The 21,674-nt window shown below is 43.9% G+C and overlaps 1 protein-coding gene across 1 annotated transcript in view; it reads right to left on the minus strand.

The window, feature by feature from the left end:
* The window catches only part of Mbtps1 (membrane bound transcription factor peptidase, site 1), a 53,163-nt gene extending 31,730 nt beyond the window's left edge, over positions 1–21,433 (minus strand). Inside the window, exons 1-7 of the mRNA XM_050165126.1 lie at positions 21,272–21,433; positions 9,052–9,521; positions 7,357–7,614; positions 3,627–3,941; positions 3,190–3,299; positions 1,021–1,137; positions 494–561 (exon numbers count right to left, since the gene is read on the minus strand). Coding sequence (XP_050021083.1) covers positions 494–561; positions 1,021–1,137; positions 3,190–3,299; positions 3,627–3,941; positions 7,357–7,614; positions 9,052–9,214 — 1,031 coding nt within the window. The 5' untranslated portion in view covers positions 9,215–9,521; positions 21,272–21,433. The remainder of the gene's footprint in view (positions 1–493; positions 562–1,020; positions 1,138–3,189; positions 3,300–3,626; positions 3,942–7,356; positions 7,615–9,051; positions 9,522–21,271) is intronic.
* Between the last annotated feature and the right edge of the window lie 241 nt (positions 21,434–21,674).

Below are 21,674 nucleotides of genomic sequence, written 5' to 3' on the forward strand. Positions count from 1 at the left end.
CAACTGAGCCATTTCCCCAGTTCTATTTTTTTTGTTTTGTTTTGTTTTGTTTTGTTTTTTCAAGACAGGGTTTCTCTGTGGTTTTGGAGCCTGTCCTGGAACTAGCTCTTGTAGACCAGGCTGGTCTCAAACTCACAGAGATCCTCCTGCCTCTGCCTCCCAAGTGCTGGGATTAAAGGCCTGCGCCACCACCGCCCGGCTGATCCATTCTGTTTTGCGGGGAAGAGAAGGGCAAAATAGAACTTTCAGGCTTCTAAACTACAGCTAAGTTTTCAATTAACATAAAAAAAGACTGGCTTCCATTTACAATTGTTGAAGCAGGTGATAAGGACTAACGAAGGGGTCATTGTGAATTCTTTTTTATTTTAATTAAAAATCTAACAAACTTTAGATAGATATAAACAAGGACACATACAAAGACACACAAACTAAAGATTCAGTTACTTCAGGGGAGACTAAGAATCCTTCAGGTTAACCTACTGGGATTACTTACCCATAAAGAGGTCCATCGTTGCCGATAGCAGAAACCATGATTACATTGTTAGCTGTTAATTCCCACACCTACAAAATAACCAAGAATTTGATCAACACTACTATCAACAAGTCACTGTCCCAGAAACTCTGGAACTTCTCCAAGTACGCCCAAGAAAGGAGCCCCCTCTAAAGCAGTGGGAGGCTCAGTGGGATGGGCAATCGGGACAGTTTTGGAATACAACCCCATGAACCTGGGGCTGGCGAATGCACAGCACATTGGCCCAGAGGCCAGGCTCAGGAAAACAGAGTGCAGATTTAAAAGAAAGGCATCAAGGAACCAGGGAAGCAGCAATGCTCCTTAAAAATACCTGCTCCCAGGCCTCTAGCACACTGGGTTGCAACATGCAGGTTTCTGAAGTTCATGCCATTAACCATCTGTTTCACAAAGCTAGTATTTCCTTAGCAGAATGACGTACACCTCAGGATATAAAAGCACAGTAGCTGTCACACAACATACCGTCCTTGTGTGGTGACTTGATGACCAACCTTATCAACAAAGGGATGATCCATGAAGTCAGGACCGCCGATGCTAAGGTTTAGAACGTCAATCTTCTTTAGGATGGCATAGTTGAAGGCGTCCAAAAACCAAGATGTGTAAGACACCTGGTTAAATCGAAACAGTCCTCTGAGGGTCTCAGCAGAAGTGTAAAGAGCTGTGACAGCTCTGGTTTCTAAGGACAAGCATACTCTTCAAAGCATGGGGACAAATCCCAAGTAAAAATGCTTTAGAATGTAAACATTATACCCACAAACTAAGTCCTCTAACTAGACCCAAGGAAGGACTGTGCTGTATGCTGTGTCTCCCCTCAGAGGGTAACAGGCAACTGTCTACCTTATAGCATGCCTTTTAGGACCAACCCGAGCTTCTTACTGCCCTTATAAAGGACCCATTCTAAGATACTGCTGTCACGTCAAGCATTTCTACAGTTTAAGGCACCTGTCTGACACCCTTCAAGCCTAAAAGGCTGAAGGACAAACAGGAGCAACCACGGTTGCATCATAGTATCATACCACCACACCAGTGTTCTGCTTTCCTTATGTTATGTAAATGAAACTGTTTTTCAAAATACTACTTCTACCTGTTTGTTTAGATTCAAGCTAAGCCAGGCATAGTGGCTGTAGCCACTGTAATCCAGGCAGAACACTATATATAATAAATAAAATCTTTAAAAAAAAATCTGGATGTGGTAGCACATGCTTGAAATCTCAGAACTAAGGGAGGCAGATCCCTGGGGCTTTTCTGCCACCCCGACTAGCCTAATGGGCAAGTCCCAGTTGTTTGAACATAAGCCTACACATTTAAGCTGGATCCAACAGCCTGAATCAGGCCAGGCCTCCCTGCAACTCTCTCTAGAAAAAAGTTAAGCAATCTACACTGTGACTTGACAGTTCTCTATTTATGGTACCAAGCTCTTTGCCTTGCATGTTACACTGAACTAAATCACATGATCTGAAACTTACTACCAGCTTGATAATTTCTTCGTTCTTGGGATGTGCGAATTATGCAAGTGCTCAGAAGCCTGCGTTCTTTTTGGGGGGAGGGGGATTTTCAAGACAGGGTTTCTCTGTGTAACAAACAGTCCTAGCTGTCCTGGAGCTAACAGATCAGGCTGGCCTTGAATTCACAGAGATTCACCTGCTTCTGCCTTCCAAGTGCTGGATTAAAGGCGAGTGTTATCACAGCCAAAGAAGTTCCTCTGACCTCCCCCTGGCAGTGATCTTCCCCTCTTTCCTTTTTCTCTTAGTCTCACTCTAACAGAACCGCTCTCTTTCCTTCTAAGGTCCCATAATGCTTAGATCTCCATATACTGTACTGGATGTCTCTCACAGAGTAAGGCCCTCTCTCTTAATGAATGGCATCTTATGAAGGAGCTAACTTCCTGGACCAACTGCTGCTGCTCTTCTTTCTCTTTATCTAGTACCAATGAGAGATCCTGTCTCAAGAAACATGTAGAAGTCAGGAGTGGTAATGCAGGTCTTTAATCCCAGCACTCAGGAGGCTGAGTTCATGAGTTTGAGAGCAGACTGGTCTATACGATAAGCTTCAGGCCAGCCAAGGAAAGACAGTGAGACCATGCCTCAAAACAAAACAAACAAAAAACCCCAAGGTGGATGGTGTTCAGGCTGACGTAGCCTCCACACATAAATGAGTATCACAACTAAAACACAAAACACACACACACACACACACACACACACACGCACAGCGCGCAGCCTCTTCCTTTGTTTCCAGATGTGATGAGGAATGAAGCAGCAAACTTAGGTGCTGGAATACTAATACGGAGGTCAGTAACTAAGTCCTCATTCTCCAGCAGTGGGAACTAAATGGGGGTGGGGGTGGGGTATGTATATCATGAACTATGCCATCAGTCCATCATGGAAGACCAAGACCATAGCCTAGAGGATTCAGGCAAGACTGACTGTGAAGAACAAACAGATAAACAAACCACAGTGTCCTTGGAGGAAGGTAAGTCAGCAGGACTGCGGTAGGCTGATAAATGCACTATTGAGGAAAGGACATACAGAAGACAGGACAGTGTGAGACAATAAGGAAGGTTGTTACTCCAGTGTGCATTTACAGTGGCTGCACAATGGTACTTTCTGTCAGACCTCAGCCCTGATCATCACATGTTTCAAGGCCCCTGAAACACCTACCTGAGTGTTCGTAAAGACCCTGAAGATGTGCAGCTCTGCATCTGGGGCAAATCCCTGGCACTCCCTCATGCTGGCAATCACACCTGCAACAAATGTGCCATGACCCAGCCCTGCAGCCACAAGAAAAGAAGTCCTGTGAGACATCTGAGAATGCACAATGAGGTAGAGCACTCAAAACCATGACTATACACTCCTGGTCTTGGAAATACATGAGCAGCCTCTGCTGTGGTATGCCCCTCATAGTCCCAACACCACTGTTCCGACTCTCCTTTAAGGGCAACTCCACTGGTAACCCTTCTCAGCAGCTACCTCCTTCTTTCCTAGCCTCTACTTCAGCAAAGCTTCTTAGTACTTGGGCTTGACTGTGAAACCACAAGCCAGCTCACAAATATTGGCCTCCAGACCAAAAGCCCTGCCCTCATTTGACTGGGACCTACCATCATCCAGGGTCCGCTCATTGGTCCAGTTGGTTCTCTCCTTCACATTCTTGAAGTGTGGATGCTTCTCACTGAGCCCAGTATCAAAAACAGCAACCCTGACATTAGCACCTGTGTATCCCATCTGCCACAGCACATCTGCCTGCAATGTCTGTGCAACCTGTCGAGGAATGGCTCTCAGCAATCGTCGACTTGAATGTCTTCCTGTTGCATGCCAGAATCCAGAGCCCAGGGAGAGACTGGCTCTTTTCAGGGGTCGTGATGACTGCCACTTCTGGCTCCACCGGGTTTCATTACATGGCACAACGGGGTCGGCTAGTGGCAAGGAAGAGAGCATGATCAGAAATCAAGAGAACAGGTGCATACCGTGCTCTAAGGCAAGGTCACCTTGAAATCATGTTTCAGAACTTTCCTCAAGGCAATCACAACTATGGGAATGTTCAGTTGCCATATTACACCCAAATGACTCTTACAATTTTAAAATGAAGGGAAGGCAGAAAAAGACTTATAGTAACTTTTACAGAAGCCCTGCTAGGGGTCATGGTTTTACACATCTGTAACCCCAACACTAGCAAGGCTGAAATAGGAGGATTACACGTTTAAAGCTACCTAGGCTATACTGCAAAACCCTGTCTCAAATAAATAAATAAACTTTTTTTATATATAAATTCAAGTCAGGGTTTCTCTGTGTAATAGTCCTAGCTGTCTTGGAACTCACAGAGATCACCTGCCTCTGCCTCCTGAGTGCTGGAATTAAAGGCATGTGCCACCATCATCAGCCCATAAATAAACCTTTTGTAATACTAAACACTAAAGATAAAAATCATTCTCACCAGTGGCCTGCCCCCAAGAGGCCAGAAAAAAGGAAAATGACCCAAGAGCTGGCCACTGGAGGACTGGCAGATTTTACAGCACTGCGCAAAGGACAGGAAAAGGCTGCCTTCCCTCACTGAACACACCTCTGGTCAGACTTCAACAGGAACTTTTAAGCTATGTTCTGCCCAAAACTCAGTAATTTTTAACCTTTCCTCATTTCCCTTTTCAAAACCCAAAAGAACCAGGAGGCTAGAGAAGGGTCTGAGGTAAGAGAATACTCTGGATCTATTTTGTGTACTTTTGCTATGATCTGTCAAATTGTACACCTAAATGATGAATTTTAATGCCTGAAAATTTCCTTCATTTAAGAAACAGTAATAGCCAGGCAGTGGTGGTACATGCCTTTAATCACAGGACTCAGGAGGCAGAGGAAGGAGGATCTCTGTGAGTTTGAGGCCAGCCTGGTCTACAAGAGCTAGTTCCAGGACAGACTCCAAAGCTACATAGAGAGACCCTGTCTCAAAAAACCAAAATGAATTAATGAATGAAATAAAAATAAAATATTATTATAAGTGTTCATTTTATTTTTCAAAGTCTATGTTATAATGAAAAACAAATTATATTTTAAAAATCTTAATTTCATTTATTAGTGTGGGAAAGCATATACAACTCTGAATCACCTCTCTCCTTCTACCTTTGCATGGGTCCCCGGGATTGAACACAGACTGTCACTTATATGGCAAGCATCCTTACCCACAGAGTCACCTTGCTAGCCCTCAAATCAGTTTTAAGAAGCAGTCTGCACTACTCCGACAGTACTGATCTAAAGCAAATGACTCTCATTGTTCTCAAGCCCTCCAGGCCATCCCCATGAAAGTATGGAATGTGGAAAGAAGAGGCGGTCAACCCCATGAAGCAAATGTCTAAAATGACAGTCCAATTCAAATCTATCTGCACTGAGTTTTCCAGGTGACTCTAGTCTTTAAGTCAACAGAAGGGGCAATCCCAGAGACACTGAGTAAGAACATTTAGATGATGGGAACAGTCTGCTCTGCCTGACCTTAAACAGAACAAAGCACTCAAATTAAATAAAATAGTGAGGGGCACAGACCATGTCATATGAATAACCACTGAGAGAACTTGGGACCATTAGCTTGGACAGAAGAAACTGATGAAAAGAACAGCAAGACATCTGCAAAGAACAGATGATATCCTAGTTAGGGTTACTATTGATGAAATACCATAACCAAGGCAAATCGACGAAGAAAGGGTTTATTTCAGCTTACACTTCAGGTAACAATCCATCACCAAGTGGAGTCAGGGCAGGAACACAAAAAAGGTAGAAAGCTGGAGGTAGGAACTGATAGAGAAATCATGGAGGGGTGCTGCTTACTGGCTTGCTACATGGCTTGCTCTGCTTTCTTATAGAACCCAGGATTACCAGACCAGAGATGGTACCACCCACCATAGTCTGGGCCCTTCCACATCAATCAGCAATTAAGAAAATGCCTTACAGGCTTGCCTACAGTCTGACCTTAGGGAGTGCTGTGGGATAATGGTCTGTACCCTGTCACTTATATTTTAAACAAACCTGATTGGCCAGTAGCCAGGCAGGAAGTAGAGGATGGCAACGAGAATTCTGGAAAGAGGGAAGTTTCAGTCTGCAGTCATCACCCAGACAGAGGGAAGTTAAACACAGAGTAAGCAAGATGTGAAGGCCTCGCCGAAAAAGGTACCAAGTCATGTGGCTAACACAGACAAGAATTATGGGCTAATATAAGTTATAAGAGTTAATAAGAAGCCTGAGATACTAGGCCAATCAGTTTATAATTAATGTAGACCTCTGTGTGACTTCTTTGAGACTTAACGACTGCGGGAACTGGGCAGAACAGAAACTTCAAGACAGGGTTTCTCTGTGATAACAGTGCTAGCTGTCCTGGAACCAGCTCTTGTAGACCAGGCTGGCCTCAAACTCACATAGATCCACCTGGCTCTGCCTCATGAGTGCTGGGATTAAAGGCGTGGACCACCACTACCTTTTTTTTTTTTGGTAGGCATTTTCTTAATTGAGGCTCCCTCCTCTTAGCTGACTTTGGCTTCTGTCAGTTTACATAAAACTAGCCACCACAAGTAGACATCTTTATGATGTCATTAACATCTCAAGCGAAAAAGATATTAGAGTTTTGTCTTAGGGTCAGTAAGACAGAACCCAATAAGATCCAAAGCAAGACAGAATTCATCCAACATCAACATCAACATGAAGCAAAACCTGAACTCAACTGCTATCACATGCTGTGAGTATACTGCTAAGCACTACACCTGGCACTATTTCACTTCAACCTCTGAGAACCAGTAGAGTGAGTGGCCAGTACCTCTCTCTGTTAGTAGAGAAAAATGAAGCTTATAGTGAAAAGGAGCTTCCTGCTCAAAGCTATAGCTAGCACAATATAGTACAGATGCTGAAGAAAGGAACCCCGTAAGGATGGCCTAGGCTTCATGACTAGAATCAGGCAAAGTTTCCAAAAACATTCTAGAGTTCTCAAAGATGAATGAACCAAAACGAACAGGAAGCTGCATTAAATGATAGTGTATGTAGGCACCTGGCTAAAAGTACCAAGCTTGAGCTGGTTTTCCTGAGTTGTTAGGGAACTGCTTTGGAGGTGGAGGCGTGAACACATGGATGGTCAGAAGTGGTCAGAAGTGGTCAGAAGTTCAAGGACAGCCTTAGTTTCATAGTGACTTTGAAGCCCGAGCTACAGGAAACTGTCTTAGAAAACAAAACACAGAAATTGCCTGAGAAGACAACATTCTCCACTGTAGAACTGTGAAAAACGACACAGATGTCTCCAAATCACCCTTGGCAACTCTGTGGTGAAAGCCAAGCAGTAGCATGGCCTGTGCTCACCATACTTACATTCAGCAAACTTCAGGGAACGAAAGACTTTCCGCTGAGGGGTCACCAGCTTGATGTTTGGATGATCTTCAAGTGTGAGCAGCCCAGCCTTCTGTTTCTCTTTTATCTGAATCACCTCAAAATCACTAGGGTAGTCACTGGATGGGTTGTTCCGAGGTATAATTCTCCAGTTGTCTACTTCACTGCTTTTCAGAGCGCTTGAAATAAATGAGTTTCTAGCTTTGGCTGTGAAGTACCCGTTGAAAGCCACAATATATTCTGAAATCAATGGTCATAATAAAAGTAAGTACTTATATACATATTTGAGTAAGTACTTATATACATATTTGAGTATACCTAATCTGAATCTTCACTTGCAAAAGAACAATGTACCTCAAAGACCACAGCAAAACAAGACCAAGCAGAAAGATAAGTGTAAAATGCCATACACAGTCGGATGGTGGTGGCAATTGCCTTTAATCCCAGCACTTGGAAGGCAGAAACAGGTGGATCTCTCTGAGTTCAAGGCCAGCCTGGTCTACAAAGTCAGTTCTAGGACAGTCACCAGGGCAAGATAGAGAAACCCAGTCTTGAAAAACCAAAACAAACAAACAAACAAACAAAAAAACCCAACCTGTAGGCAGTAGTATGCAGAGTTCTGGGTAAAGCTGACATACATGAATCTTAAATCACACAAAATATACAGTTCAAACCCAAACACCCAAGTATTTTTTTAAACATAAGAATGGGTCTGATGAGCTGGTTCAGTAGTTAAGATCTTGTAGAGAACCTGGCTTCAGTTTCTAGTACCCAAGTCAAGCTGCTCACAACCACCTATAATTCTAGCTCCAGGGAATCCGATACCTCTAGCTCCCATAGACACCTGCACACATGTGCATATATCACACATATATATAATCAAAATACATCTTAAGAAATATTAACTGGGAGGATGGAGGGCTGGAGAGTTGGCTCAAGGGTTAAGAATGCTTACTGCTCTTAGAGAGGACCCTGGGTTCAGTTCCCAGGACCCACACCATGGCTTACAATCATCTGTAACCTCAGTTCCACAGAATTCAAAACCCTCCTTTGGCTTCCACAAGTGTCAAGTGGTCCACAGACATTCATGCAGGCAAAACATTCACACAAATAAAACATTGTAAATTGAAAAATAAAATAAAACAAAACTCCCATATCTGTAGAAATTTGACAACACTAAAGAAATGTAGTTTTCCAACGGGGACAGGAGTTCAGAGAATGTACAGCTGTTTGTTCTACAGAAGGTGAAGACAAAGACAAAGATTCTTCTGCCTGGGGCTTGACTTCCAAAGTGATGCTCAGTACCTGCATCAGCACCCTCCTGCTACAATGGCAGAATGGGAAAACACCTTAAGCAAATGTTAATACCTACATGGTGTGCACTCATTCCATTTGAAATTTACCACAGGGACTGGAGAGATGGCTCAGTGGTTAAGAGCATTGGATGCTCCTCCAGAGGTCCTGAGTTCAATTCCCAGCAACCAAATGGTGGCTCACAACCATCTGTAATGAGATCTGGTGCCCTCTTTTGGCATACATATAGACAGAATATTGTATACATAATAAATAATTTTTAAAAAAAGGAAATTTACCACAGAAGTGGAACAGAAATTAATATCTATATTAAGTTTGAAAATAGTAAGATGGGAGGGCCCAACAATGAAAACAGTTCATTACCATATTCCACCACAGTTGAGGAGAATTCCACCTTCAAAGTCAGGTGGGAACAGCTAAGGCATGGGGCCTTTTCAAAAGCTTTCTTCCCCAGCCTATCACCAAGATGCTTCTTCCCGCAGAGCAAAACCACCAGCAGAAGAAGCCAGATGTTGATGAGCTTCATGGTCCTAAGTGAATATGGTCATAAAATTGTAAAAATTCAAATCGCACTAGGTTCTTCCTTGATCAGAAGTGAATTCCTCTTTTGGCTAAAAGCTGCAACCTTACTGATCAGCGTACTGACTTGTCCAACGTAAAGAAAACCTCAGTCCCATAGTCACCCAAGGCTTGGCCCAAAAAGAGGCTTTCATTTCTTTCTCCGCTTCTTCTCCATCTTGGACAGAGGCTTCTCTCATTAGGACAGAGTCGACTAAGTCCTAAACTCCATTTGCGCCACAGGCCCAAATCTAGCAACCACTCTGTGAGCCGATCTGAAACAAAACAGCACAGAGACATCATAAGCCAGCTAACAAAAGGAACATGGAGCAGGCTAGACTAGCTAGAAAGGAACAATAAGAGCCATCCTTCATGTCCCAACCTAAGCTTCTGCTTCAGACTCTGTTTTCCAACATGTGAAGCTCTCCATAACCAGGGCATGTTACCAATCAGCATCTACAATTTTTCAGTCAAAAGCACAATCTATAGGTCCTTAGTTTCTGCTGTAAATTGTAACTAAGTACAAACTATTTTCTAGACAAGTCATTTTAATAGGTTAAGAGACATTGCTTAAATGTAGTCATATTTTAAAATACTCTCTACCAATTTTATGGAAGGGGCATAGAGTCTTCTGTAGCCATTAAATTTATTTTACCTGAAGCATCAAATTTAAACCAGTTTAATCTATTATAAAATCAGATTAGTTCTTTACTGAAAGTGGAATAGAGAACAGATTGTGAAGCAAGTTATTGTTATACATGTAAGACAATATAAATAACATATATTGCTATATGTTAATTTGAGTATAAAAATTTCCCGTGGACTTATATCTCTCTCAAAATATCGAAAGTACAGAAGGAACAGCTGTTCTTTACAGCAGTGGCAGTGAGGGCTGAGTTGCCACAAGGTGACCAGCAAATGCAGCTCACCATCATATCTGTGGGGAACAATCAAGTCAGAGGAGGGGGCAGAGAATAAGTTAGGCCCTTATTCTGTTACAAAAGCAAAACAACAACAAAACAGACAAAGAATGAGCTACCATCAACCAAGATGAGTATCAGTTAAACTCAGATTCTTCTGGCAGAAACTGGTACTTTAGAGTAAAGAAGAGGTTTTGGCTTCAGCAACTGCCTGTTTGTACTTCTGAAACAGGAAAGGGACTGAACAATACTGAGAAAAAAGGACCTAAACACATGTTTAAACTTTATCAGCAGGACCTTCACTGCTGCACTATCCAATAATCTGCAAAACCAGCCACTCTAGAGCCCACACCAGAGACTGGGGCTGCTGGAATGTACTCACAGGAGAAATAATGATATCTATCTCAACAGAAGGACAGTGGGAATGGCAACCACAAGAGCAAAAAAAGTAAAACAAAGATCCAATAGGAAGACCAGAGGTCAGCTAAACCACCTTACACATTCTGCAGAAGTCGGAAGTCCTAGCAGAGGCATCAGGGAACAGAGTCTCAGAAAATAGCCCCTAAAGATCACTGGTCAAAGAATATACAGCCAGTCATTGAAATAATGTAATAATAGTTCTAATGCTGTAGTAAGTATGCACTTTACAAAAGATACTGGAGAACTGTTCAGTGATTAGAACTGACTGCTCTTCCAGAGGATATAGGTTTGATTGCCAACACCCACGTGGCAATTTACAACCATCTGCCATTCCAGTTACAAGGATCCAAGGCCCTCTTATGGCCTCCCTGGGCACTACATATATATGGTGCACGGACACACATGAAGGCATGAAGGCAAAGCACCATAAAATTTTAAAAATGAAAAAAAGAGAGTAACAAAATTAATCTCTTAAATCCTTCTGCCTTAAAAGAAAGAATCTGGAAGTTAGTGTAGAAATACATAATGTGAATGTTAGTGAGCAATACTTGTGACAGCATCATAGTAAATCACTTTTAACTGCAGTAAATCACTTTTAACGTTGTCCTTGATAACTCTCCCACAGGGAGACAATCAATTTCTATTATGATGTATTCTGTGCAGAAGAGACAGTTGATGTTTACAAATGTTTGTGTTTTAAAAAATAAAGCTTTCCTGACGATCAGAGAAGCAATGTAGCCTGACACTAGAGAGATTTTTTTTTTTTTTTTGATTTTTTTAAGACAGGGTTTCTCCGTAGCTTTTGGTTCCTGTCCTGGAACTAGCTCTTGTAGATTAGGATGGCCTCGAACTCACAGAGATCCACCTGCCTCTGCCTCCTGTGTGCTAGGATTAAATGGGAGTGCTGGGATTAAAGGCGTGCGCCACCACCGCCAGGCTAAGAGAGATCTTTAACCTCTAACAAATCCTTAGACTGACTGCTTCAGACTGCACTGAGTTCCTATGTCCTCCTGCCTTATATTCCTCTATCAGCCCAGCCATATCACTCCCGTCTCCACCTACCTAGTGCTGGGATTAAAGGTGTGTGATCCCAAGTGCTGGGATCACCTTTGTGTGAGCTTTGTTTCTCTTTTTTCAATCTTTGTTTCCACCTGGTGTAGCTCAGGATGGCCTTGAACTCACAGATATCTGTCTGCCTCTGTCTCCTGTGTGCTAGGATTAAAGGTGTGTGCCACCACTGCCTGGCCTTCAGTGGCTTAGCTCTACACTCTGATTTTAGTTATGGGAAATGGGACAGACACACAGACACACACACACACACAACAATCAAAGGGCACTCTGTCTTTATTACTCACTATGCCATACCATTTTATAGGGCTTACCCAGTAAGGTACTGCCAGTAAGGTACTCCCCCAGGAGACGAGGGAGGGAGGGAGAAGAGAAGGGCGGGGAAGAGAGGGAGAGGGAAAAGGAGACAGAGAAAGCCAGGGACACAGTACTGAATGTGTGAGAAAGCAAAGGAAGCCAACCACAAACCAAGCACCAGGCCAAAGGCAGGAAAGGAAGGTGTCAGAGAAAAGGTCACCTAAGCTGAGATAGAGTCCCTTTAGGAGTGACAAGAGGACGCTTTTATTTCCTTGTGCAGAAGCTGAGCTGTGGAGAGAACACACAAGGCACCATAGAGGGAGAAGTGGTGCATCTCCAGGCAAGGAGAACACAGAATATACACAAGGACCAATAGGGCATCCTGTCTAAGGAGGAAGGGGGTTGAAGGAGGACATTCCAGAATGCAGGCATCAGTAGCCAAGAGGAGTGAGCATACATAGCCAGAGAACAAGGCTGCTGAGAAACTGCTCAGAGCTCTGCACTGTACAGGCAGAAGGATCAGAGTACTAGACAAACCAGGGCAGAAACCTCTGACCTCACAAAGCTTATCTTCCAGTGTGGGGATGCAGATAAGAAATAAGTAAATACAGCTTAGCTGATAGCAAGTGCTGTGCTTAGAAAGCAGAGAAAAGAAGGGACAGGGCAGCTAAGAGGGATGCACCGTCAGCCTGAGTGCCACAGAGACCCCAGAGAAAGTATTTTTAAGTGGAACCTAAAGGAAGTAGTTTGGGGTGAGAAGAAAAGCAAAGAGGCCAGTATGGCTGAGCAGAATCCAGAAAGGGAAAGGAGGGGACATGAAAGAACTGGGGACAGAAACTGGAGACAGAATAGAGACAATCCTGAACATCAGAAAGAACCTCAGCTTCTATTTTGAAAGGGAAAGGAAGGCACAGCTGACCACTCAGCCTTCTAGGAGAAATGAATACAGGGGACAGGGGATCCAGTGGAAGATCATGGGTATAAGCAACCCAGGGAGAGAAGATGCTGACTTGGACCTTAAGACAGAGCCAACAAATTCTCCTGATGACCAGATGTGGGAGAATGCAGGCAAGGAACCAAAGTTACAAGGATAACTTTTGCCTCTGAGATGAAGACTAAATGGAAGCTGGGGAATACCCACATGAGAAATAAGTTGTGAGCACCTCTGCTTAGGATACTCAACAACACTGGGAAGCAGGCAGAGATTGGCTGAATCCTGGGCCACAAGCACCTCTTCTCTGGGGAAGACAACAGGAAACAGGAGAGACCGAAAGAAAGCCAAAATCAGACTTCCATAAGGAAAGTCTGGCCACTGGATAAGTCTACTGACTTAGTTTTTAGAGGGAGAGGGAGACAGCTCAGCAGATAAGGCCACTTGCTGCCAGGCCTGTCTATCTGAGTTCCATCCCTGGAACCTACATGATAGAAGGCATGAACCAGCTCCCACATATGTCCTCTCTGATCTCTACACTAGTACCTATCCATACATACAAAATAAATGTGTGGGTTTTTTTTTTTTTTTTTTTTTTTAGATTTTTCGAGACAGGGTTTCTCCGTAGCTTTTTGGTTCCTGTCCTGGAACTAGCTCTTGTAGACCAGGCTGGCCTCGAACACAGAGATCCGCCTGCCTCTGCCTCCCGAGTGCTGGGATTAAAGATGTGCGCCACCACCGCCTGGCAAAATAAATGTTTTTAAAATGTTACTGATCTCGCCGGGCGATAGGGTCTACAAGAGCTAGTGCCAGGACAGGCTCCAAAGCTACAGAGAAACCCTGTCTCGAAAAACTTAAAAAAAAAAAAAAAAGTTACTGATCTCTTCCAGAAAAAGGTCACACTAAATGAACAAGTTGCCCTGGTCTGACCGCACTCCACCAACCCCATCTACTCCAGGAACTTGCTCTCCACACCCCCCAGTGCTAGAAGGAAGTAAGGAAAGAAGGAAGCCGCTTCAGGTACAAAAGTCTCCTGAGATAAATGGGCAAGTTGAAAATGACAGAAAATGAAAACAGCTCTGCTATGTAGGCACAGGTAACCTACTTATTGCTCTCAAAGGTGAAAAGTCCAGGCTCTTAGAAGACATTACTGTGACTGGCATGAGGCAGAAAATTACAGAGCCTAAGGTTTCTACAGGTTCACAATCCTGGAAGAAGGCACAAATCATTTTCCTTTATGGCTTTTAATTCACGACTCAACTGTTAGAAGACAGTGCATGGGGCCTGGGCACAGGAAGCCAATCATTTACCACTAACCCCTGTGCTCTTGGGCCTGTGTCCAGAGAGATCCTAGCCCATAGACATGTCCAGTGGGGCTTTTAAAGAAGAGACTGCACTCTGAGAGCTGTAACACACCTATTCATCTGTATCAACAACCTATGGTGTCCAAGCTACCCCAAGTATGTAAACAGGAGCCACAAGACATGCTCACTAGCTAATGGCAAGTAGACATTAGACAGGTGTGTATACATAGGTTCACACACAGGGAGAAAGAACGCCACTAACTTGTCCTTTACTTTCTGAGTTAGTGTGTTGAGGACAAGGAAGCCACAGAGACCCAGTTAGAGCTAGAGTCAAGCAAGCAAGAAAAGTGTGTGAAGAGAAGGCCACCAAAAACTAAACTAATTCAGTATGAGCCAAAACTGAAAGGCTGGTGTGAGCTCAAGGTCCTCAGATGTACTCACAGAGACGGAGAAATAAACACGGGCACATCTGAATCCACATCCCATCTACCAAGAGGACACAGCAGCAGTGCCATGTGTTGTACCCCCAAGAAGGAAGCCCACCACCTTGTGCCCAGATGGCTGAGTACCACTCTCCAGGGAAAGAAGTTGGGATCCTTGATGGGACAGCTTAAGGGTGGGTGGGACTAGATGCGATGACTGTGGAACCCCTTGAGCTAGACAGTGAAGCAGTTCTCACTCAGAGAATGGAAATATGTTGCCAGGAGCCAGGGTGGAGGGACTCTCCCTAGCAAAATCTGGGACAATCTGAGTTTCACAATATATGAGTAACAGAACATAACTCCTTGAAAATTCAAAATGGGAAAACAGTCTCCAATGCAAATAGAGTGGAAGCTTAAGGAAAACTATGCTATTTACATAGTTTCAAATGCCTCCCACTAAAATACATATTTACAAAGAGGAAGAGTGACTTCACCACATTATCCAAGCCAACCAGCTAGGACAAATCCACCCCTCCCCCAGCAGTGGCACTGAGAAGAGCCCTGTCTATTTCTGAGGTTCCCCCCAAAATGTTTGCAGCAATCAAATCATGAGGAGGCATCAGATGAATCCCAAGGGCCAGTTCATGCAGCAACCTAACACTCATGGGTTGTGTAGTGTCACCCAGAGCAGGGCGATAGCTAACACTGGCTAGCATGAAATGCAGAGTGCAGATGACCATAGGAATATACTGAGGGTCGAGCCCCCAACCCCTAAACTAAGACTATGCAAACCCTTTATATAAAACAGCACAGCACTTTCACAGAAACTGCGCACATCTACCCATATTCTACAATTTATACCAGATTACTTTTAGTACCTACAAAAATGTAAATGCTGAATGGTTCTGCCTTAGAGAACAAAGCATGTTCAGTATAGACATATCCCAAAAAATTTGTTTTTTAAGTCTTCTTTTATCTCGTGTACGAGTATTTTATGTTCATGGACATATGTACCATGAGCATGCAGTGCCCAAGGAGGCCAAAAGGCAGCATGGGATCCACTGCTGCTAAAGTTACAGCTGGTTTGTGAGCTGTCACGTAGGACCTGGGAACAGAACCCAGGCTCCTTGCAAGTGCTCTTAACTACTAGCCATCTCTCCAATACCCCAAAGAATTTCAATCACCACGTGACTGAGTATGAGGGGCTGGGACACTGGGGAGGGAGTACACACCCTATCTCCTACTCTACAGAGCTGAAATGTTTTCTGAAAGGCTTCAGTCAAAATCATTTTGTTCAAATTAGCTTTAATGCTTTTACCATTTACACTGTAAAAAGCCCAAAACAAACAAACAAACAAAAATAAAAAACAAGTAACTTTCTGAAAAAAAAAAAAGCTGAAGCACCTAAAATATAACTCATACTTAATAATTCAACAAATTCAGCAAATATTTTCATGTAATTAATGATTTTTTAATCTCCAAACCATTTGTCAATATGCACTAAGCCCTTAATACTGACATAGAAAAGATTCCTGACCAGGAATAAAAACTTAACACTCAATGAGCATTTCTTGGTGGCAACTGAGATTCAAATTCATTGTCTTATAACAACTCACATAACCCTCATAACATCCTGTTAATATCCCCACTTTTGGGTGAGAAAATTGATTCCTAAAGGAGGGATGCCCTTGTTGCTCCTATATCCTGTTGTTGAGTGGGAAAGGTACCTGAGCACCCCAGAGTCTGGTTCAGAGTCTTCAGAGAGAAAGAGTCTACTGTTTTGAAAATGCTCCCTAGGAATTCAGTCCAACATGCATGAGCCTAAAGCCCACTCTTTACATCCAATGATATATGGTGCAAGGTTGTAATGAGGAAAAATTAGAGACTATCTAAGCATACAATAATAGGGGACAGGGGAATGATTACGGTTTGCTTCAACTATAGAATACCCTGCAGCAATTTCTTCAAACTGTGCCTTGAGCCAGACTGAATCATTGTCCCCCACAGATGTCCACACCTAGCCAATGTGACTTTAAACAAAGACTCAGCAGGATATGACCACCCTCTGGGAAATGCACCCTCCATCCTCTAGTCACTATAAGCTCTCTCTATCCAGCCAGGTGCGTGGTTCAGGTGGGGTGATAAAACTCCAGAGTTTAGTTCTTTTGTTAGAAAGAAGTCAAGGAGCCAAGGATTATAAGTAGCTTCTATGAACAGAAGGAACTAGATTCTTTCCTGAGCCTCCAGAAAGAACCAGCTGTCAATACCTTGACTTACACAGGAAATGCATGTCAGTCTGTGCTAGTGCTAGGAAAAGGAGAATGTGCTAATGAAGTATTAAAGAAACCAGTTCATGTACAGAATGGACTAAACTGCCCCAACCCCCACTCCAGTTTTGGAGACAAATTCTTTCTACATAGCCCTGGCTGTTTTGGAACTCACTATGTAGATTAGGCTGGCCTCAAACTCAGAGATCCAACTGCCTCTGCCTCCCAAGTGCCAGCAAACTGACTTTTAAAATGCATTCATGGAGTTGGAGAGATAGCTAAGATTAAGAGTACTTGCTATTCTTGCGGAGGACATAGGTTGATTCCCAGCACCCACATAATGGTTCACAGCCATCTGTAACTCCATCTCTATCATTCTCATCTTACCTTTGTGGACACCAAGCAAGCACATGGTGCACATACATACATTTAGGCAAGATAAAAATAGAAGTTAATCTTAAAAGTTTTTTATGCATCTATATACACAGGGAAAAAAATCAAAAGATAACTAACAATGATAGCAATACTCCCACCTCTAGCAGGATGACTTATCCTTTTCCACTTTATTACATTTTCTTTACAGTGTAGAAATAGCTTTTATTATTTTTATAAATAGATAAATCATACTGTTTATTATTTTTAATAAATCATTTTAAATAAATTTTAAAGAAAGAAATCATATTTTCTGATAAGATAGCACAAAAATTCAACTGTTTGCTAAGCATGATTTCTGCGAGTTTGAGACCAGTCTGGTCTACACAGTTCTAGGACAGTCAGCACCACATAATGAAACCCTGTCTCGAAATAAAAACAAAAAGCTACATAAAGGGGGCTGGAGAGATGGCTCAGAGGTTAAGAGAACTGGCTGGTGTTCCGGAGGTCCTGAGTTCTATTCCCAGCAACCACATGATGGCTCACACCCATCTATAATGAGATCTGGTGTCCAGAACACTACATATATAATAAATAAATTAAGAAAAAGCTACATAAAGAAACCCTGTCTCAAAAAAAACAAAAACATAAAAACAGAACAACAAAAATCAACCATGTCAGACTTAACTATTTTGAAATACAGAGTGATCTTAAACTAATTCTCTCCAAAAGGCTGTTTCCACAATTTGTCTACAGTAGCCTTCCCAGCTAAGGGAGGTCACTGTTCCTTCTAGAAACTTCACAGGCATATTAACTTGTAGGGCCTCTTGAGGCTGCCCCTGAATCCAACAAGTGTTGATCAGACTTAATTCCCAGGCATCCTTGTAGAAGACCTGGTTATCTTCTACAAAAAGCACACCCTAAAGATAGGCCTTCCACCAACGGTTTAACATGAGCACGACCACACTACTCATAGATGAACCCAAGATGAGTCCAACATCAAATACTGAATGGAAAAGACACCTGCACATCAAGAACGAATGCGGCAGGGTACATGTGTAAGAGGGAGAAGGAGAGCAAGCTACAATAGGCAGCTAATGTCCCCTTGCAGCTCTGAAATTCTACTTACAATGTAAAAAGAGAACATCACCAAGATTATAGTCCTGGGTATAATTTAAATATACCTGAAGTTATTTGCTTGAATATAACTTTAAAATCTAATTCAGATGAAAGGAAATGACCCTTATCACAGTCATCTAATTATGTCACTATGCCCCCCCTCCTAATAAACTAGTTTACTGAAATAACTCCAGTGAAAGCTGTTTAAAACATGAAAGGGTACTATTCAATTTAATTAAAAGTTGGCTGGAAAAAGATTTCTTTTGTAACGTAATTGCACACTTGGCTGTATTCCCACTGTTTAACGGGCTAACAATTAAGCAGTGTCAGAAGATACTCTCTTAAAATAAAGGTGCATATGGAGGTCTCAAGGAGCCGTCAGTCAGCACTGTGTGAACAGAGAAGCCGAAGCATTTTCTGCCTGTCCCTGCAGAGTGTGCTCTTGGCTCTCAGCAGTCTCTCCCAGTCCCCAGACATTTAACAGGTACCAGCCAACCACAGATTGTGCCACCAAACTTCCTACTCTCCTCATTTTATCTGAAACACATTTTCTTAAGGGGGAAAAAATACCCATTGTCAAAATTAATAGAGCCTGAGTTTGGAGAGATGACTCAATGGTAAAGAGCACTTGCTGCTCTTCCAGAGGATGGGGTTCTATTCCCAGTATCCTCATTGCTCACAATTGTCTATAATGCCAGTTCCAAGGGATTTGATGCCCTCTTCTGGTCTCCTCAGGCAGTGGTGCACACACACACACATACAGGCAAAACTCTCACATACATCAAATAAGTAAATAACAATAAAAATGATTAATAGGACTGGTCAGACAGTCCCATGGGTAAAGACACTTACTATGCTAACCGGATGACCTGAGTTTGATCCCTGGAACCCCCATAAATTTGGGTGAGAAAAGAGAACCAACTCCACACTTGTCCTCTGACCTCCACAAGTGTGCTGTGGCACATATGCACCTATACATATCCTACATACATGGGTTTGTGAATCAAAACAGACTGCGCCACTAGGAAAGAAAAAGCAACTCATTTCTCAGTTTTTTAACCTGCCTCAGTCTGTCACCTCCCAAAATCTGAACTTCTTAGAATTTCAGATCACTGGTTCTGAACCCATCTATACCACCTCAGAAAGAATACAGTAATTAGCAATCAAGAGTTGCTAATAGGGGGCTGGAGAGATGGCTCAGCAGTTAAGAGCACTGGCTGCTCTTTCAGAGGACCCAGGTTCAATTCCCAGCACCCACATGGCACCTCGCAACTGTCTTTAACTCCAGTTCCAGGGGAGACAACACCTCAAAGAGACAGACATGCATGCAGGCAAAACACCAGTGCACATAAAATAAAAATAAATACATAAATCATTAAGAAAAAGTTGCTAATGATGTACAACTTCCTCCCCAAAAGAAACCACTAAAACCACTCCTTGAAGGACCTGGGGGGAATGATCCAGGAGGAACGAGGACTTGAATTCAGATTCCCAAAATTCACACAAAAAGCTGAGCACGCCAGTGCACACCCACAACCCCAGCACGGGGAGGCAGAGACAGAACCATCTCTGGGGTGCACTGACCAGTTCAGAGTCCGTGTCTCAAAAAACTAAGGAGGTGCACGAACAATGAGACTTCTATAGAGGTCTGGCCTCCATATTCAAGTGCACACACACACACACTTCCCCTTCGGGAAGGGCGGTCTACCGTCAGACTAGAATCAAAGAATATATGGACATGATGGTAACAAGAAAAAAGAAACTGACTAGAAAACACCCTCCTTCATTCCTAAGTGACGGGGTTGGGGGGAGCTGCCAACACTACATCACCTTTTTGAACAGCAACAGCCAACTCTTGCTTATGCAGGATCCTAATGCTTATGCGGGGTCCTAATGGGTACGAGTGCAGCTCAGCCACGTCCCAGAAAAAAATAAAATAAAACAGCTCTGGGGCCAAATGTGTCACATACTAGAGGATAAAATTTCCGTGGCAAAGAGTGTTCCACATAAATGGAGGTGGGAGGGATGTGGGCTGTTATACAATGGAATATCTTTTATCCATAAAGAGGATGAAATCTGATTCATGCTACAACCGTAAAAAAAAAAAAAAAAGTACTGATTCATGCGACAAGATGAATTCTGGAAATAGGGCACCAAGAAACCAGGCACAAAAGGCTACGCGTGACTCCTGACGATTCCCATAAGGCAAATAGAAGGAGACAGTACATGGACACTGACGACAACAGGGTCCCCGGGGGCTCGGGAGTGGTTCTCCAAGTGGCTTGTGGTGCTGACACTGAGCAGTAACACTTACGTGACCCTGTGATAACTAACGGTAAAGGAGGTGTGGAGGGGCATGTTTTTAACTCCAACACCAGAGGCGGAAGGAGGATCAAGAGCTCAAAGCCAGCTTGAGCTATAATTAGACTTTGTCTCAAATACTATGTTTTTTCCCCCCGTGTAAAAAGTAGTCGTGCAGATTTTAATGGAAGGAACTGCTTTTCTCTCCGTCCGGCTTCTCTTTCGCTTCCTAATCTAGAGGCTGGCACCCAGGATCAATACCTTCAAGTGTTCCTCCTGTCACCTCAAAACGCCACTCGGGAAAAAAAAAAACAAAACAAAACAAAACAAAAAAAACCTACAGTAAATGCCAATATGAGCCTTAACGTGCACGGTAACGTGCACGGACCTGCAGGCCCGTTCCCTGGGGCTCGCAACCGCAGGGCCCTGCAGAGGAGGGCGGCGCGTGCGCACCGCGGCGCGCAGGCGCAGGTCAGGCCGCCGCTCCGCCTGCTCCGGGCGAATTTCTGGCGAAGCCACAGCGGTGGCCGGCGGCCCCCACGCGGGGGAACGAGCGGCCGGGCCTAGGGCGCGGCCAGCTCTCGCCCGCGGCCGGCTGACGTACCTGCGTTCGCCTCAGGCTCGAGGTCGGCGGGCCGAGGGGAACGGCGCCTCCGCCGCCAACACGCCTTGACTCTCCATTCGGGGGATGTTTACTCGCAAGTCTCGCGAGACCACGCCGCTGAGGTGGGACAGGAGCGGCGGCCTGGCGTGCCCCGCGCGCCCGCGACCTGCGTGCGCGCTCCCGACGTCCGGGCGCCAGAGGTGAGGCGGTCCAGAGATCTCGCGACATTTGCGGCCCTGGGGCAGAGCGAGGTCGAGTCGCGCTCTAGCGACGGGGGAGACACCGGGTATTATGGTGGGCGGCGGCCGGCTTCCTGGCCTGCAATGTGGGAAAAGGGACCTGCCGTTGCGAGCGCAAGCTCCTGAACTACGTCGAACTACGTCCATAGCCCTGTTGGACCCTA

Source organism: Alexandromys fortis, unplaced genomic scaffold (assembly GCF_014885135.2).
Source record: "Alexandromys fortis isolate MF-2015 unplaced genomic scaffold, M_Fortis_MF-2015_v1.1 scaffold_165, whole genome shotgun sequence".
Classification (NCBI taxonomy): domain Eukaryota; kingdom Metazoa; phylum Chordata; class Mammalia; order Rodentia; family Cricetidae; genus Alexandromys; species Alexandromys fortis.